General features: G+C 50.6%; 1 protein-coding gene across 1 annotated transcript in view; it reads right to left on the bottom strand.

Moving 5' to 3' along the window:
• Positions 1-14,427, bottom strand: part of LOC119973814 (semaphorin-3E-like) — a 269,960-nt gene that overhangs the window by 117,509 nt on the left and 138,024 nt on the right. Inside the window, 1 exon segment of the mRNA XM_038812238.1 lies at positions 7,452-7,545. Within this exon segment, the coding sequence (XP_038668166.1) occupies positions 7,452-7,545 (94 nt within the window).

Genomic DNA, 14,427 nt, shown 5'->3' with positions numbered 1-14,427 from the left:
AATTAGTCAAACCCTTCATAAAACCATGCTGATACAGATGGAGTGCGTTTGGACTTTACAAATGTCTGTTACTACTTCCTTAATAATGAATTCCAACTATTTCCTAAGGACATTCTTCTTAACCTAAGTGGTCAATATTTTCCTACTTTCTGTCTTTCTCCTTTTTGAACTTTCTGACCTGGTTTGTTGGGAGCTTGAGACCTTTAAAAGAGTTCAATTGTAAAGTCCACCCTGATTTCAAGAAACTGATTTCTTGTCTCCTATTGAGTCAAATCCCCACATCCATAGATACGTAGAAGATAGGAGCTGGAGGCCTTTTGGCCCTTCAAGCCTGCTCCGCCATTCATCACCATCATGGCCGATCATCCAACTCAATAGCCTAATCCTGCTTTCTCCCCACAGCCTTTGATCTCATTCGCCCCAAGTTCTTCATCAAGCTTCCTGCTGTTGATGGGCCGGAATATTCCAGTGAATATCTCTGAAGAAGGGAATAGAAAATGGAGACATTTCCAGTGGTTTCGATTACAGAATTAATATAAAAGCAAAATATTGTGGATGCTGGAATTCTGAAATAAAAATAGAAAATGCTGGAGAAACTCAGCCAGTCAGGCAGCACCTGTGGACAGAGAAAGAGAATTAACATTTCCAGTCAATCTGACTTTTTTAGAGCCAATTACTGTCCCAATACAATACTGCATCAATACAGTACTGCACCATTGCACTCCTGTGCAAATAGATTACAACACAAATGAATTATTGTGTGATAGATTACTGCACAATTTTATTACTGCATTACTGCACCAATGGGCTACTGCATTACTGCATCAATGGATTGCTGCACGATGCATTATTGCATCAATTGATTACTGCACGATGCATTATTGCATCAATGGATTACTGCATGATGCATTACTGCATCAATGGATGACTGCACGATGCATTATTGCATCAATTGATTACTGCATGATGCATTATTGCATCAATGGATTACTGCATGATGCATTATTGCATCAATGGATTACTGCATGATGCATTACTGCATCAATGGATGACTGTGTGATGCATTATTGCGTCAATGGATTACTGCATTACTGCACCGATTGGTTACTGCATGATTTGATGTTGGATTTTGTAATGAAATTGGAGCTAATTTAGATTTCCTAGTTTGCTCTCAATATGAGATCTATAAAATATTGCTGTGTTTTTTCTTGCACATTTACTGATATTATCCTTTATTTCCTGCCCATCTGGCTCTGCTTGTCTCCACAAGTAATAGTTCTGAATGTGTTGCAAATCAAGTCATTGGTTTGGAATTGATTTCAGTGTAGATCCTTGCCAATACGTGTGTGGTCTTTATTTTGGTGGTTTGATACTGGAGCAGCTCACACAGATCGTTTAGAAACGAGAATAGATTTTCCTTGAGTTTAAATGGAGCTTTAACTTGAATGTTTCTGAGCTGGATTGGTGACCCAGGCTGTTCAGAAAGTGATAGGATGCCACTATTTAAAAATATTATTATGGGCCAGGGTTTAGAGAACCCCAAAGTATATCATGGACTTCACCTGACCCACAACTTCGAATACATTTTGGTTATGGGGAGCATAAGGGTCCACTTTACAGGTGTGATGCAACAGAGATCTAAAAGTATTTTTAAACAAAAACAATGTTTATTCTATGAATCCAGTTAACGTTTTATAAACACACAGTAAACACCTGACCAACTACCAACAATGATAACCCCACAAAAAGATACAGTACTCTAGAGGTAACCCTTAGTAACTTTCCAAACAACATCCATAAGCCAAGACACTTTTTAACAAAAACAGCAGGTTTGAATTCTCTACAGAAACAGTTATCACTTTTAAATTATCAAGTGATCTAAACACCTTGTTTAACATACAGAGAGACACCAGTATACATCTGCTTGGTTTGAATGCAGCTCTCCAACTGAAAGCAAAACTAAAAGACAAAGCCAAAAAGAGCTTCCAGCTCAAAACAAATGTAAAAGCAGAATCACATTCCAGCTCCGCCCACACAATGACATCACTGCAGCCATTTGAGAAACACACTTTTCTGAAAGGGACTCTCACGTGACAATATGAAACAGAATATTGTGACAAAGGCTTTGTCAGACTTTAAAAGGTTGTGAGTATTTAAAGAGATGTGGGCAGCACGGTGACGCAGTGGTTAGCACTGCTGCCTCACGGCGCCGAGGTCCCAGGTTCGATGCCAGCGTGTGGAGTTTGGACGTTCTCCCTGTGTTTGGTGGGTTTCACCCCCACAACCCAAAGCTGTGCAGGGTGGGTGGTTTGCCATGCTAAATTGCCCCTTAATTGGAAAACAAATTGGGCACTCTAAATTTATTTTTTAAAAGTGAATACATAGAACATACAGTGCAGAAGGAGGCCATTTGGCCCATCAAGTCTGCACCGACCCACCTAAGCCCTCACTTCCGCCCTATCCTCGTAACCCAATAACCCTTCCTAACCTTTTTGGACACTAAGGGCAATTTAGCCTGGCCAATCCACCTAACCTGCACATCTTTGGACTGTGGGAGGAAACCGGAGCACCCGGAGGAAACCCACGCACACACGGGGAGAACGTGCAGACTCCGCACAGACAGTGACCCAAGCCGGGAATTGAACCTGGGACCCTGGTGCTGTGAAGCCACAGTGCTAGTCCCTTGTACTACCGTCCTGCCTGAATATTTAAAGAGAGGTCTTTCCTTTTCCAAAAGTTGTTTCGGGCAAAAAATAGGAAACAATGCCTTTGGGAAGTGACGGAGCATTTTGGGCTTGATCTCTCTGGTAAATGACTGCTGAAGAAATTGTGAGGTATTTAGGGTTAGGGAAGTAGAATTTTTATTCCATTTTGCGTGAATGTTGATTGCTGGTCTTAAAGCACTGTCAGTAAATGGCAACACTAAAGGAACAGAGACACATTTTCACAGAGTTCAACCCAATTTTCTGAGCTTGTTTTGCTTCCGAATCGCAACTGTTGAGATGGAAAAGTATTTTCAGAATGACTGAATGAAACCAACTGATGGACAGTCCGAGCAACTTGTGACAAAGTGGATTGGCTGAATATGAGCATATCAAATCGATATAAAAACCAGGGTGGGATTCTCCGATCACTGACGCCGAAAGAGTGATCGGCGATTAGGCGGCGAATCCGTTTTTGCGCTGAAATTGGGGTTGGCGCCGTCTTTCAGAAGCTCCGCCACCTCTAAAACAACATTATCACTGAGTACGCCGTGAGCTGTTAGAATGGCCTCAGCGCATCACCTGAGGCCCGCCCCAATTCTCCGCCCCCGATGGGCCGACTTCCCGATGGCATGGGGCGCCTGTGCTCTCAGTTTATGGGGACCTCGCGTGGCGGCTGTGGGCTGTATCCAACCCCACCACAGTCGGGCGGGGGAGAGCCGTTCCGTTGGCAGGGGGGCTTCGGTGTGGGCTGGGGGGACTGATGGGGGGTGGTCCATGGGGGATTACAGGGGGGCAATATCTGGCAGCCCGGGTCCACGCACGGCCGGCGCCATGTTGTATGGCGTGGTGGACGCAGGTCGCCGCCGTGCGCATGTGCACTCTCCATCCAGATCTACAGATCTCCGGGCTTTATATGGAGCGGCTGCTAACCCCCTACCGGGGCAGAGCATCAGTGCAGGGGCGGCGTAGACTGTTTCATTGTAAAACTAGACACTTCCTTCGGGCACAGCCTCGAAATCAGAGAATCCAGTCCCCTGGTCTCTAAAACCCAGTCCTGCAAAGTCTTCTGTAAATAAGGGGTGGATTGGCGGGTGGGGCGGGGGGCGCGGGGGGGGGGGGTTGGAGCAGGGCGGGAGCTTGTTCACCCCGGCAAGACTTCAAATTGAGTTGGCAGAGTCATGGCGCGGCAATCCTTTGATAACCTCGTCACTGCTGAGAAAACGCAGTTGGTTGATTATTTACATCAAAGTTGAGCAAAACAGAACTGAAATCCTCACTCTGAGTGAGAAACTGCTAATGTTTTACAGTGAAAGTCACACACAACCCCCCCCCCACATGCACACGCATACGCACACACCCACACCACCCCCTACGCACCCACACACATCCACACACACCCACACAGCGCCACCCCCGCCCACACCCCCCCCCACACACACACACACACACACATACCCCCCCCACCCCCCCCCACACACACACACACACACACACACACACACATACCCCCCCACATACACCCCCACACACCCACACCCTCCCCCCCACACACATATCCCCCACACTCACACGCATACGCACACACCCACACCACCCCCTACGCATCCACACACCATCATGCACACAATCACACACACAATAACACCCATATACACACACCCACACAGCGCCATCCCCGCCCACACACACACACACCAAATACATTCCCCCACATACTCCAACGCACGCACCAGCAGAGCCACAAACCAGTGTGGCCACATACTGCCCACACACCAACACATCCACACCCTTAATGTGATGAAAGGGAGATGTCAAATCGAGATAAAATTGTTATTTTGCTGGAATATGGGAAGAACCCAACTGACATGATTCAGAAAATCCAAACAGTTTAAGTGTGACTAACTGCTTGCTGCACTGACATCGATTCCGAGGGTAGGAAACACCCCAATTGGAACAGAAACAAGTTATAGGATGAAAATTGTATTTGACAGTAAAATGGGGCGAGGATATATTTAGGATTAAGCCTCAAATCCCCTCCCACCATAACCCTTAATTTAAATACATTGTAGAGGTTGATCTCACCGTGGCCTTGACCACGAATGCAGGAAATGTGAGTTTAAAGTTTAACTTGACAGTCCCAGAATTTTAGTCCCGTTTTGAAAATATTTTTTAAAAATCTGTCAATAACGATTCTTGGCAGACAACCAGATCAGCTGTGATATTATTGATGGGGGAGCAGATTCATGGGTCTCAGTGACCTCCTCCTGCTCCGAATTTATATGTTCATAAAAGTGATCATGAAGCGATCAGATTGTCAAAAACCTGGTTCAGTATTGACCCTGACAGTCTCAGAGTGGAGTTTAATCCACCCGAGAGCTGAGGTCTGAGACTGCGGAGGCTGTTTGGGTGGGGGAACCCTACCACTGTCAGCCACCCCCCCCCCCCCCAGCCCCACCACCACCCCCTCCCCCAGCACCCACCCCCACCCCCCCTCCCCCAGCCCCAACCCCCACCCCCCCTCCCCCAGCCCCACCACCACCCCCTCCCACAATACCCCCCCCCTCCCCCAGCACCCACCCCCCCTCCCCCAGCCCCCCACCACCCCCTCCCCCAACACCCCTTCCTCCCCCAGCACCCCCCCTCCCCCAGCCCCACCACCACCCCCTCCCCCAGCACCCACCCCCCCTCCCCCAGCACCCACCCCCACCCCCCCCTCCCCCAGCACCCACCCCCCCCAGCCCCACCACCACCCCCTCCCCCAGCACCCACCCCCACCCCCCCTCCCCCAGCCCCACCACCACCCACAATACCCCCCTCCCATAATACCCCTATCCCCCACCACCCCTCCCCCAACACCCCCTCCCCCACCATTACCCCATCCCCCGCCACCACACCCCCCTCCCCCAACACCCCTATCCCCCACCACCCCCTCCCGCAGCACCCCCCTCCCCGCCATTACCCCCATCCCCCACACCCCCCCACCACCACCCCCTCCCTCAACACCCCCCTCCCCCTCCCTCAACACCCCCCTCCCCCTCCCTCAACACCCCCCTCCCCCTCCCTCAACACCCCCCTCCCCCTCCCCCACCACCACCCCCTCCCCCAACACCCTCCTCCTCTCCCAACACCCCCTCCTACCCAACACCCCCCTCACCAAACACCCCCAACACCTCCCCCACCACCCTCCTCCCTCCCCCACCCCCCCTCCCCCCGCACCACCCCCCACCACCTCCACCACAACACCCCCTTCCCCCACCACCCCCTCCCCAACACCCCCTTCCCCGCCATGACCCCATCCCCCGCCACCACACCTCCCCCACACCTCCCTCCCCCAACACCCCTAGCCCAACACCCCCTCCCCCAACACAACCCCCTCCCCAACACCCCCGATCCCCCACCACCCCCTCCCCGCCATTACCCCCATCCCCCCCCCACCACCACCTCCCCGCCATTACCCCCATCCCCCCCCCACCACCACCCCTCCTCCCCCAGCACCCACTCTCCTTGCTCCAACCCCCCATCCCCAACCACCCCCTATCCCCCCCACCACTCCCCCTCCCCCAGCACCCCCTCTTCCGCACCATTACCTCCTCATCCGCCACCCCCCTCCCCAACCACCACCACCCTCCCTCCCCACCACCCCCACCCCCACCACCACCACCACCACCCCCTCAACCGCCACCACCACCCCCACTCTCCCTGCTCCGACCCCCCATCCCTCACCACACCCCATCCCCCACCACCCCCTATCCCCCTGCCACCCCCCTCCCCACCACCACCACCACCACCACCACCCCCTCCCCACCACCACCCCCTCCCCCACCATCACCACCCCCCTCCCATTCCTTAACATAGAACATAGAGAAATACAGCACAGAACAGGCCCTTCGGCCCACGATGTTGTGCCGAACTTTTGTCCTCGGTTAATCATAGATTATCATGGAATTTTGGACACTAAGGGCAATTTATCACGGCCAATCCACCCAACCTGTACATCTTTGGACTGTGGGAGGAAACCGGAGCACCCGGAGGAAACCCACGCACACACGGGGAGGATGTGCAGACTCCACGCAGACAGTGACCCAAGCCGGGAATTGAACCTGGGACCCTGGAGCTGTGAAGCAATTGTGCTATCCACAATGCTACCGTGCTGCCCTTAAGAAGAAATTAATCTACACTCCATCATTCTACCGTAATCCATGTACCTATCCAAGAGCCGCTTGAAGGTCCCTAATGTTTCCGACTCAACTACTTCCACAGGCAGTGCATTCCATGTCCCCACTACTCTTTGGTAAAGAACCTACCTCTGACATTCCCCCTATATCTTCCACCATTTACCTTAAATTTATGTCCCCTTGTAATGGCTTGTTCCACACAGGGAAAAAGCCTCTGACTGTCTACTCTATCTATTCCCCTGATCATCTTATAAACCTCTATCAAGTCGCCCCTCATCCTTCTCCGTTCTAATGAGAAAAGGCCTAGCACCCTCAACCTTTCCTCGTAAGTCCTACTCTCCATTCCAGGCAACATCCTGGTAAATCTGCACCTTTTCCAAAGCTTCCACATCCTTCCTAAAAAAGGATTCCCATTCACTCCTTGATTCCCATTTCAGTAGTCTTTCTTGGGAAATTATTTCAGAGTCTCTTTCTCTTGGGGTGAATTCAAATTTTTTATTTTAAACTAGTTTAAATTATGTTTGGCAACTGAAACCGGAGACCCATCACTGCTTTTGAGATATGTACTTACCGACCAAAGTAGAGGCACATGATTTGCTGGGGTCAAAGGGACATTTGTTCCGTCCATAATCAACCTGTTCAGATTCTAACTTGAAGATTCGGCCCTGGAAATATAAAAAATGTACTTCAATAAACAGCTGATTATAATGAAATGAAATGTACAGACAGAGTTGCCAGCGAGGAACTCCTCGGCAGAACATCTCTATTGTGCTGCCATCGACTGCCGGGAGAAAGTATAAAGTAATAATTATAATCTCTCAACTCCTAACTTTCTAATCATTAAAATTAATGGGCAGAAAATCTTTGTTGTGGGTGTGTGAATCTGCAGCATGCCATGTGGGCAAAACAGAAACTTAGCCAGATTGTCACATTTTTTAAAGCTTTATCCACTGGGGAAAAGATTTCAGCTCAAGAACAAGTGAAAGGAATATACATTAATCTGGATATATTGATCTGGGTGGAAAGCTGGACGTTAAGGTGAAAAATCCATTCAGTGGCGACAACTGAGACAGTTTGACTGGTTGTGATGTCCCAGGGAATGTGTGTCTCAGAGTTGGAGTGATCAGAATACTTGTTGGTTAGAAGACAGGGCTGGAGTATGAATCGATATGTTTTATTTTTTATCCTTTCTGAAGTGAGGGGACTAAAACATCACACAGTACTCCAGCTGCAGTCTAACCAAGCCCCTAAACAATTGAAGCAAAACCTCACTACTCCTGCACTCAAATCCTCCAGCAAAAAAGCGAACATTCCATTAACATTCCAAATATGCATGAATATTAATATTCTTGCACCTGCATGGCTTTTGGACAAGGACACCCAGGTCCCTTTGTACACCCACACTTTCTAATTTCTTACCATTTAAGAAATACGCTGCACATATATTCCTTCTACCAAAGTGAATTACCTCACATTTTTCCACATTATATTCCATCTGCCATGTTCCTGCCCACTGACTAAGTCTGTCCAAATCCTCCTGTAGCCCCTTTACACCTTCCTCACAACGCACATTCCCACCTAACTTTCTATTTAAGAATGTAAAACTTAAGAAACAGGATCGGGGTAGACAATATTGAGCCTACACCATTATTCAATATGATTGTGGTTGATCTAAGACTCCTCCGGAGATCAAAACTCTGTCTATCGCAGCCTTAAATGATGGAGAGTCTTCAACTCTCTGGGATAGAGAATTCCAAAGATTCACTATTCTTCGAGGAAGTCTTCTCCCTCATCCCAGTTCTAAATGGCCGACCCTTTATCCTGAGGCTGGGCCGCCCCCCCTCCCCCAGCTGGGGTAACACCATCTCACTATCTATCCTGCTGCCCTTTAGGGCAGCATGGTAGCATTGTGGTTAGCACAATTGCTTCACAGCTCCAGGGTCTCAGGTTCGATTCCGGCTTGGGTCACTGTCTGTGTGGAGTCTGCACATCCTCCCCGTGTGTGTGTGGGTTTCCTCCGGGTGTTCCGGTTTCCTCCCACAGTCCAAAGATGTGCAGGTTAGGTGGATTGGCCATGCTAAATTGCCCTTAGTGTCCAAAATTGCCCTTAGTGTTGGGTGGGGTTACTGGGTTATGGGGATAGGGTGGAGGTGTTGACCTTGGGTAGCGTGCTCTTTCCAAGAGCCGGTGCAGACTCGATGGGCCGAATGGCCTCCTTCTGCACTGTAAATTCTATGATCTCCCAAACCCTTTCAGAACCTTTACTGTTTTAATGAGATCACCTCTGCTTGCTTCTAAACGTCGAAGTGTACGGACCCAATTTATTCAGTATAATTAACCTGTCAAACATTTCTATCAACCACATCAATTGACACAAATACCAAATTAATATTTTGATATTCCTTTTCCAAACACCTTTCACCAAATGATTTCACTGACAAACCAAGGTGCCACTGAATGGGTGAAGCTGCTTTTCTTTCCTGCAATAGTTTCGGCTGTTTTAGTTAAAATATATGCCGGGCTAGGTCAGAATTTCTCATGTAACTGAAAGTTATCCACAGTGGAACCACTAAAGGGGAAGGTTAATGACAGTATTTAATCATTCCTAACCCAATAACTCAGGTTGGGATATTCTTCAAAGGCTTTGCTGATAGAATACTCACTCATTTCATGTTGATAATACCTTTCCAAGGATAATCAGTGATTTATTCCTGCATTACCCAGCTGCCTAGGCTGGAAAGGAAGGATTTACCTCCCACATGTTTTTATAAAGCAGCATTTGCAAAGATGATTCTTCGGGATTTTTTAGTGCTGAATCTTAGGAACTATATTGAAGCAAATAAAAGCCGCAGAAATGTCCATTTATTTCCAAGGCGTCTTTTTTTTTTAAATTTAGATTACCCAATTATTTTTTCCAATTAAGGGGCAATTTAGCATGGCCAATCCACCTACTCTGCACATTTTTGGGTTGTGGGGGCGAAACCCACGCAGACACGGGGAGAATGTGCAAACTCCACACAGACAGTGACCCAGAGCCGGGATCGAACCTGGGACCTCAGCGCCGTGAGGCGGTCATGCTAACCACTAGGCCACCGTGCTGCCCTCCAAGGCGTCTTTAAGTAGAACAATGTGGTTAATAGTTGCTGATGTTTAAGACTTTCACTCAAATGATCTTTCAGAATCTTATGAACATTAGAGGATAGCAAATGTTGTGAGGATAGCAAATGTTGTCCCCTTGTTCAAGAAGGGGAGTAGAGACAACCCTGGTAATTATAGACCTGTGAGCCTTACTTCGGTTGTGGGTAAAATGTTGGAAAAGGTTATAAGAGATAGGGTTTATAATCATCTTGAAAAGAACAAGTTGATTAGCGATACTCAACATGGTTTTGTGAAGGGTAGGTCATGCCTCACAAACCTTATTGAGTTTTTTGAGAAGGTGACCAAACAGGTGGATCAGGGTAAAGCGGTTGATGTGGTGTATATGGATTTCAGTAAGGCGTTTGATAAGGTTCCCCACGGTAGGCTATTGCAGAAAATAAGGAAGTATGGAATTGAAGGTGATTTAGCGGTTTGGATCAGTAATTGGCTAGCTGAAAGAAGACAGAGGGTGGTGGTTGATGGCAAATGTTCATCCTGGAGTTCAGTTACTAGTGGTGTACCGCAAGGATCTGTTTTGGGGCCACTGCTGTTTGTCATTTTTATAAATGACCTGGAAGAGGGTGCAGAAGGATGGGTTAGTAAATTTGCAGATGACACGAAGGTCGGTGGAGTTGTGGATAGTGCTGAAGGATGTTATAGGATAAAGAGGGACATAGATAAGCTGCAGAGCTGGGCTGAGAGGTGACAGATGGAGTTTAATGCGGAAAAGTGTGAGGTGGTTCACTTTGGAAGGAGTAACAGGAATGCAGAGTACTGGGCTAATGGCAAGATTCTTGGTAGTGTAGGTGAACAGAGAGATCTCGGCATCCAGGTACATAAATCCCTGAAAGTTGCCACCCAGGTTAATAGGGCTGTTAAGAAGGCATATGGTGTGCTAGCCTTTATCAGCAGGGGGATTGAGTTTCGGAGCCACAAGGTCATGCTGCAGCTGTACATAACTCTGGTGCGGCCGCACCTGGAGTACTGCGTGCAGTTCTGGTCACCACATTATAGGAAGGATGTGGAAGCTTTGGAAAGGGTTCAGAGGAGATTTACTAGGATGTTGCCTGGTATGGAGGGAAGGTCTTACGAGGAAAGGCTCAGGGACTTGAGGTTGTTTTCGTTAGAGAGGAGAAGGCTGAGAGGTGACTTAATAGAGACATATAAAGATAGTCAGAGGGTTAGATTGGGTGGACAGTGAGAGTCTTTTTCCTCGGATGGTGATGACCAACACGAGGGGACATAGCTTTAAATTGAGGGGTGATAGATAAAGGACAGATGTCAGAGGCAGTTTCTTTACTCAGAGAGTAGTAGGGGGGTGGAACGCCCTGCCTGCAACAGTAGTAGACTCGCCAACTTTAAGGGCATTTAAGTGGTCACTGGATAGACATATGGATGAAAATGGAATAGTGTAGGTCAGATAGGCTTCAGATGGTTTCACAGGTCGGCGCAACATCGAGGGCCCAAGGGCCCGTACTGCGCTGTAGTGTTCTATGTTCTACATTAATATTTGTTGCCTTATATTGATACAGTATTTGAAAATGACAAAATAGGGGAGAGGTTGATGTTATGTAATTATACAAGTGTGTAAGGTGCTTTATTAAACAGCTATCTGCTATTTCAGCTGATTAAGATAGATGGATTGAATGTCAGTATTAAAACAGCCAAGGGAGGAATTTGAATTCACCATTTGTATAATTGCATCATTGAGAAAACATCTGTCCATCATTTCTTCCTGTTTGAAAGGAGCAGCAACTTTTTAAACTCAATGTTCGGGCATCTTTTCCGTTTGCTGAGGCTGCGATGGATCATCTGCTGGGTTCTGACAGAAAACAGATTCAGCCCCTGACATTCTGGGCTCCCCATCATTGTCGGGGATATTTGTTGAGATTTGCCCAGTGGTTAATTGTTTAATTATCCTTCACTGTTTTGATTGCATGGGGCAGGTTTTCAGAACTTTGATCCTGGAAGAATTAGTTCTGTCTGCCATTCTCTGCTTCTAATGTTCAGCATTGATGTTGTTCTTGTGTTGCAGCTTTACCAGGTTGGCATTTTATTCCCAGTGATGCTCCGGGTCGGTGATGCTCCGGGTCGGTGATGCTCCGGGTCGGTGTTGCTCCGGGTCGGAGCTGCTCCGGGTCGGTGATATTCCGGGTCGGTGATATTCCGGGTCGGTGTTGCTCCGGGTCGGTGTTGCTCCGGGTCGGTGTTGCTCCGGGTCGGTGATGCTCCCGGTCGGTGATATTCCGGGTCGGTGTTGCTCCAGGTCAGTGTTGCTCCGGGTCAGTGTTGCTCCGGGTCGGTGTTGCTCCGGGTCGGTGTTGCTCCGGGTCGGAGCTGCTCCGGGTCGGTGATGCTCCGGGTCGGTGTTGCTCCGGGTCGGAGCTGCTCCGGGTCGGTGATGCTCCGGGTCGGTGTTGCTCCGGGTCGGTGTTGCTCCGGGTCGGTGATGCTCCGGGTCGGTGATGCTCCGGGTCGGTGATGCTCCGGGTCGGTGATGCTCCGGGTCGGTGTTGCTCCGGGTCGGTGTTGCTCCGGGTCGGTGCTCCGGGTCGGTGATGCTCCGGGTCGGTGTTGCTCCGGGTCAGTGTTGCTCCGGGTCAGTGATGCTCCGGGTCGGTGATGCTCCGGGTCCGTGTTGCTCCGGGTCCGTGTTGCTCCGGGTCGGTGCTGCTCCGGGTCGGTGATGCTCCGGGTCGGTGATGCTCCGGGTCGGTGATGCTCCGGGTCGGTGATGCTCCGGGTCGGTGCTGCTCCCGGTCGGTGATGCTCCCGGTCGGTGTTGCTCCGGGTCGGTGCTGCCGGGTTGGTGCTGCTCCGGGTCGGTGCTGCCGGGTTGGTGTTGCTCCGGGTCAGTGTTGCTCCGGGTCGGTGCTGCTCCGGGTCGGAGCTGCTCCCGCTCGGTGATGCTCCCGGTCGGTGATGCTCCGGGTCAGTGTTGCTCCGGGTCAGTGTTGCTCCGGGTCCGTGTTGCTCCGGGTCGGTGCTGCTCCGGGTCGGTGATGCTCCGGGTCGGTGATGCTCCGGGTCGGTGATGCTCCGGGTCGGTGATGCTCCGGGTCGGTGCTGCTCCCGGTCGGTGATGCTCCCGGTCGGTGTTGCTCCGGGTCGGTGCTGCCGGGTTGGTGCTGCTCCGGGTCGGTGCTGCCGGGTTGGTGTTGCTCCGGGTCAGTGTTGCTCCGGGTCGGTGCTGCTCCGGGTCGGAGCTGCTCCCGCTCGGTGATGCTCCCGGTCGGTGATGCTCCGGGTCAGTGTTGCTCCGGGTCAGTGTTGCTCCGGGTCAGTGTTGCTCCGGGTCGGTGCTGCTCCGGGTCGGAGCTGCTCCCGGTCGGTGATGCTCCGGGTCGGTGATGCTCCCGGTCGGTGATGCTCCGGGTCGGTGCTGCTCCGGGTCGGTGATGCTCCGGGTCGGTGCTGCTCCGGGTCGGTGCTGCTCCGGTCGGTGATGCTCCCGCTCGGTGATGCTCTGGGTCGGTGATGCTCTGGGTCGGTGCTCCGGGTCGGTGTTGCTCCGGGTCGGTGTTGCTCCGGGTCGGTGCTGCCGGGTTGGTTCTGCTCCGGGTCAGTGTTGCTCCGGGTCGGTGTTGCTCCGGGTCGGTGCTCCGGGTCGGTGCTGCCGGGTTGGTGTTGCTCCGGGTCAGTGTTGCTCCCGGTCGGTGCTGCTCCGGGTCGGTGCTGCTCCGGTCGGTGATGCTCCCGCTCGGTGATGCTCTGGGTTGGTGCTGCTCCGGGTCGGTGCTGCTCCGGGTTGGTGTTGCTCCGGGTCGGTGATGCTCCGGATCGGTGATGCTCCGGATTGGCGCTGCTCCCAGTGTTCCTCCCAGTGCTGATCATGATGCTTCTGTTCTGCACTTTTCACTGAACCGGGGTTGATTCTCTGGCATGATAGGAATCGAGTGTGGGATATGCCGGACCATGAGGTTGCAGATTGTGGTCAAGATCAATTCTGCTACTGCTGAAGACTCACAGCACCTCAGGCTTGCTTGTCTGCAATCTGTCCCATTTCCTGCATCTGTTCCATTTCTTGAATCTGTTCCATTTCCGGATTCTGGCCCATTTAGCCTTCACATGGAGGTGTCCTCCTTGTGAGGTCAGGACTCCCTCACCACACGCATTGTACAGAACTCACTCATACCATGGTGATGCGTCTGCCACAGGTGGATTGGCTCTGATGAGGTCAAGTACATCTCTTTATTCTTGGCCTTTCCCTCACCATCTGCTGTAGGTCCAGTCCAGTAGCTGCTCTTCAGGACCTGGTCAGTTACTCTTGGCGATGGACTTTGAAATCCAACACCCAGAGTGCATTCTACACCCGTGCTGTTCTCAGTGTTCCTTCCACGTAGGGTTCAGCATGGAGGAGTACTAATTTATCACCTGAGCGGGGGGTGGGGAGGGGGGCGGGCAATAGG

This window comes from Scyliorhinus canicula, chromosome 11 (assembly GCF_902713615.1).
Source record: "Scyliorhinus canicula chromosome 11, sScyCan1.1, whole genome shotgun sequence".
Taxonomy (NCBI): Eukaryota; Metazoa; Chordata; class Chondrichthyes; order Carcharhiniformes; family Scyliorhinidae; genus Scyliorhinus; species Scyliorhinus canicula.
The sequence above is the reverse complement of the archived record's forward strand: the minus strand, read 5'-3'. Positions and strand labels throughout refer to the sequence as shown.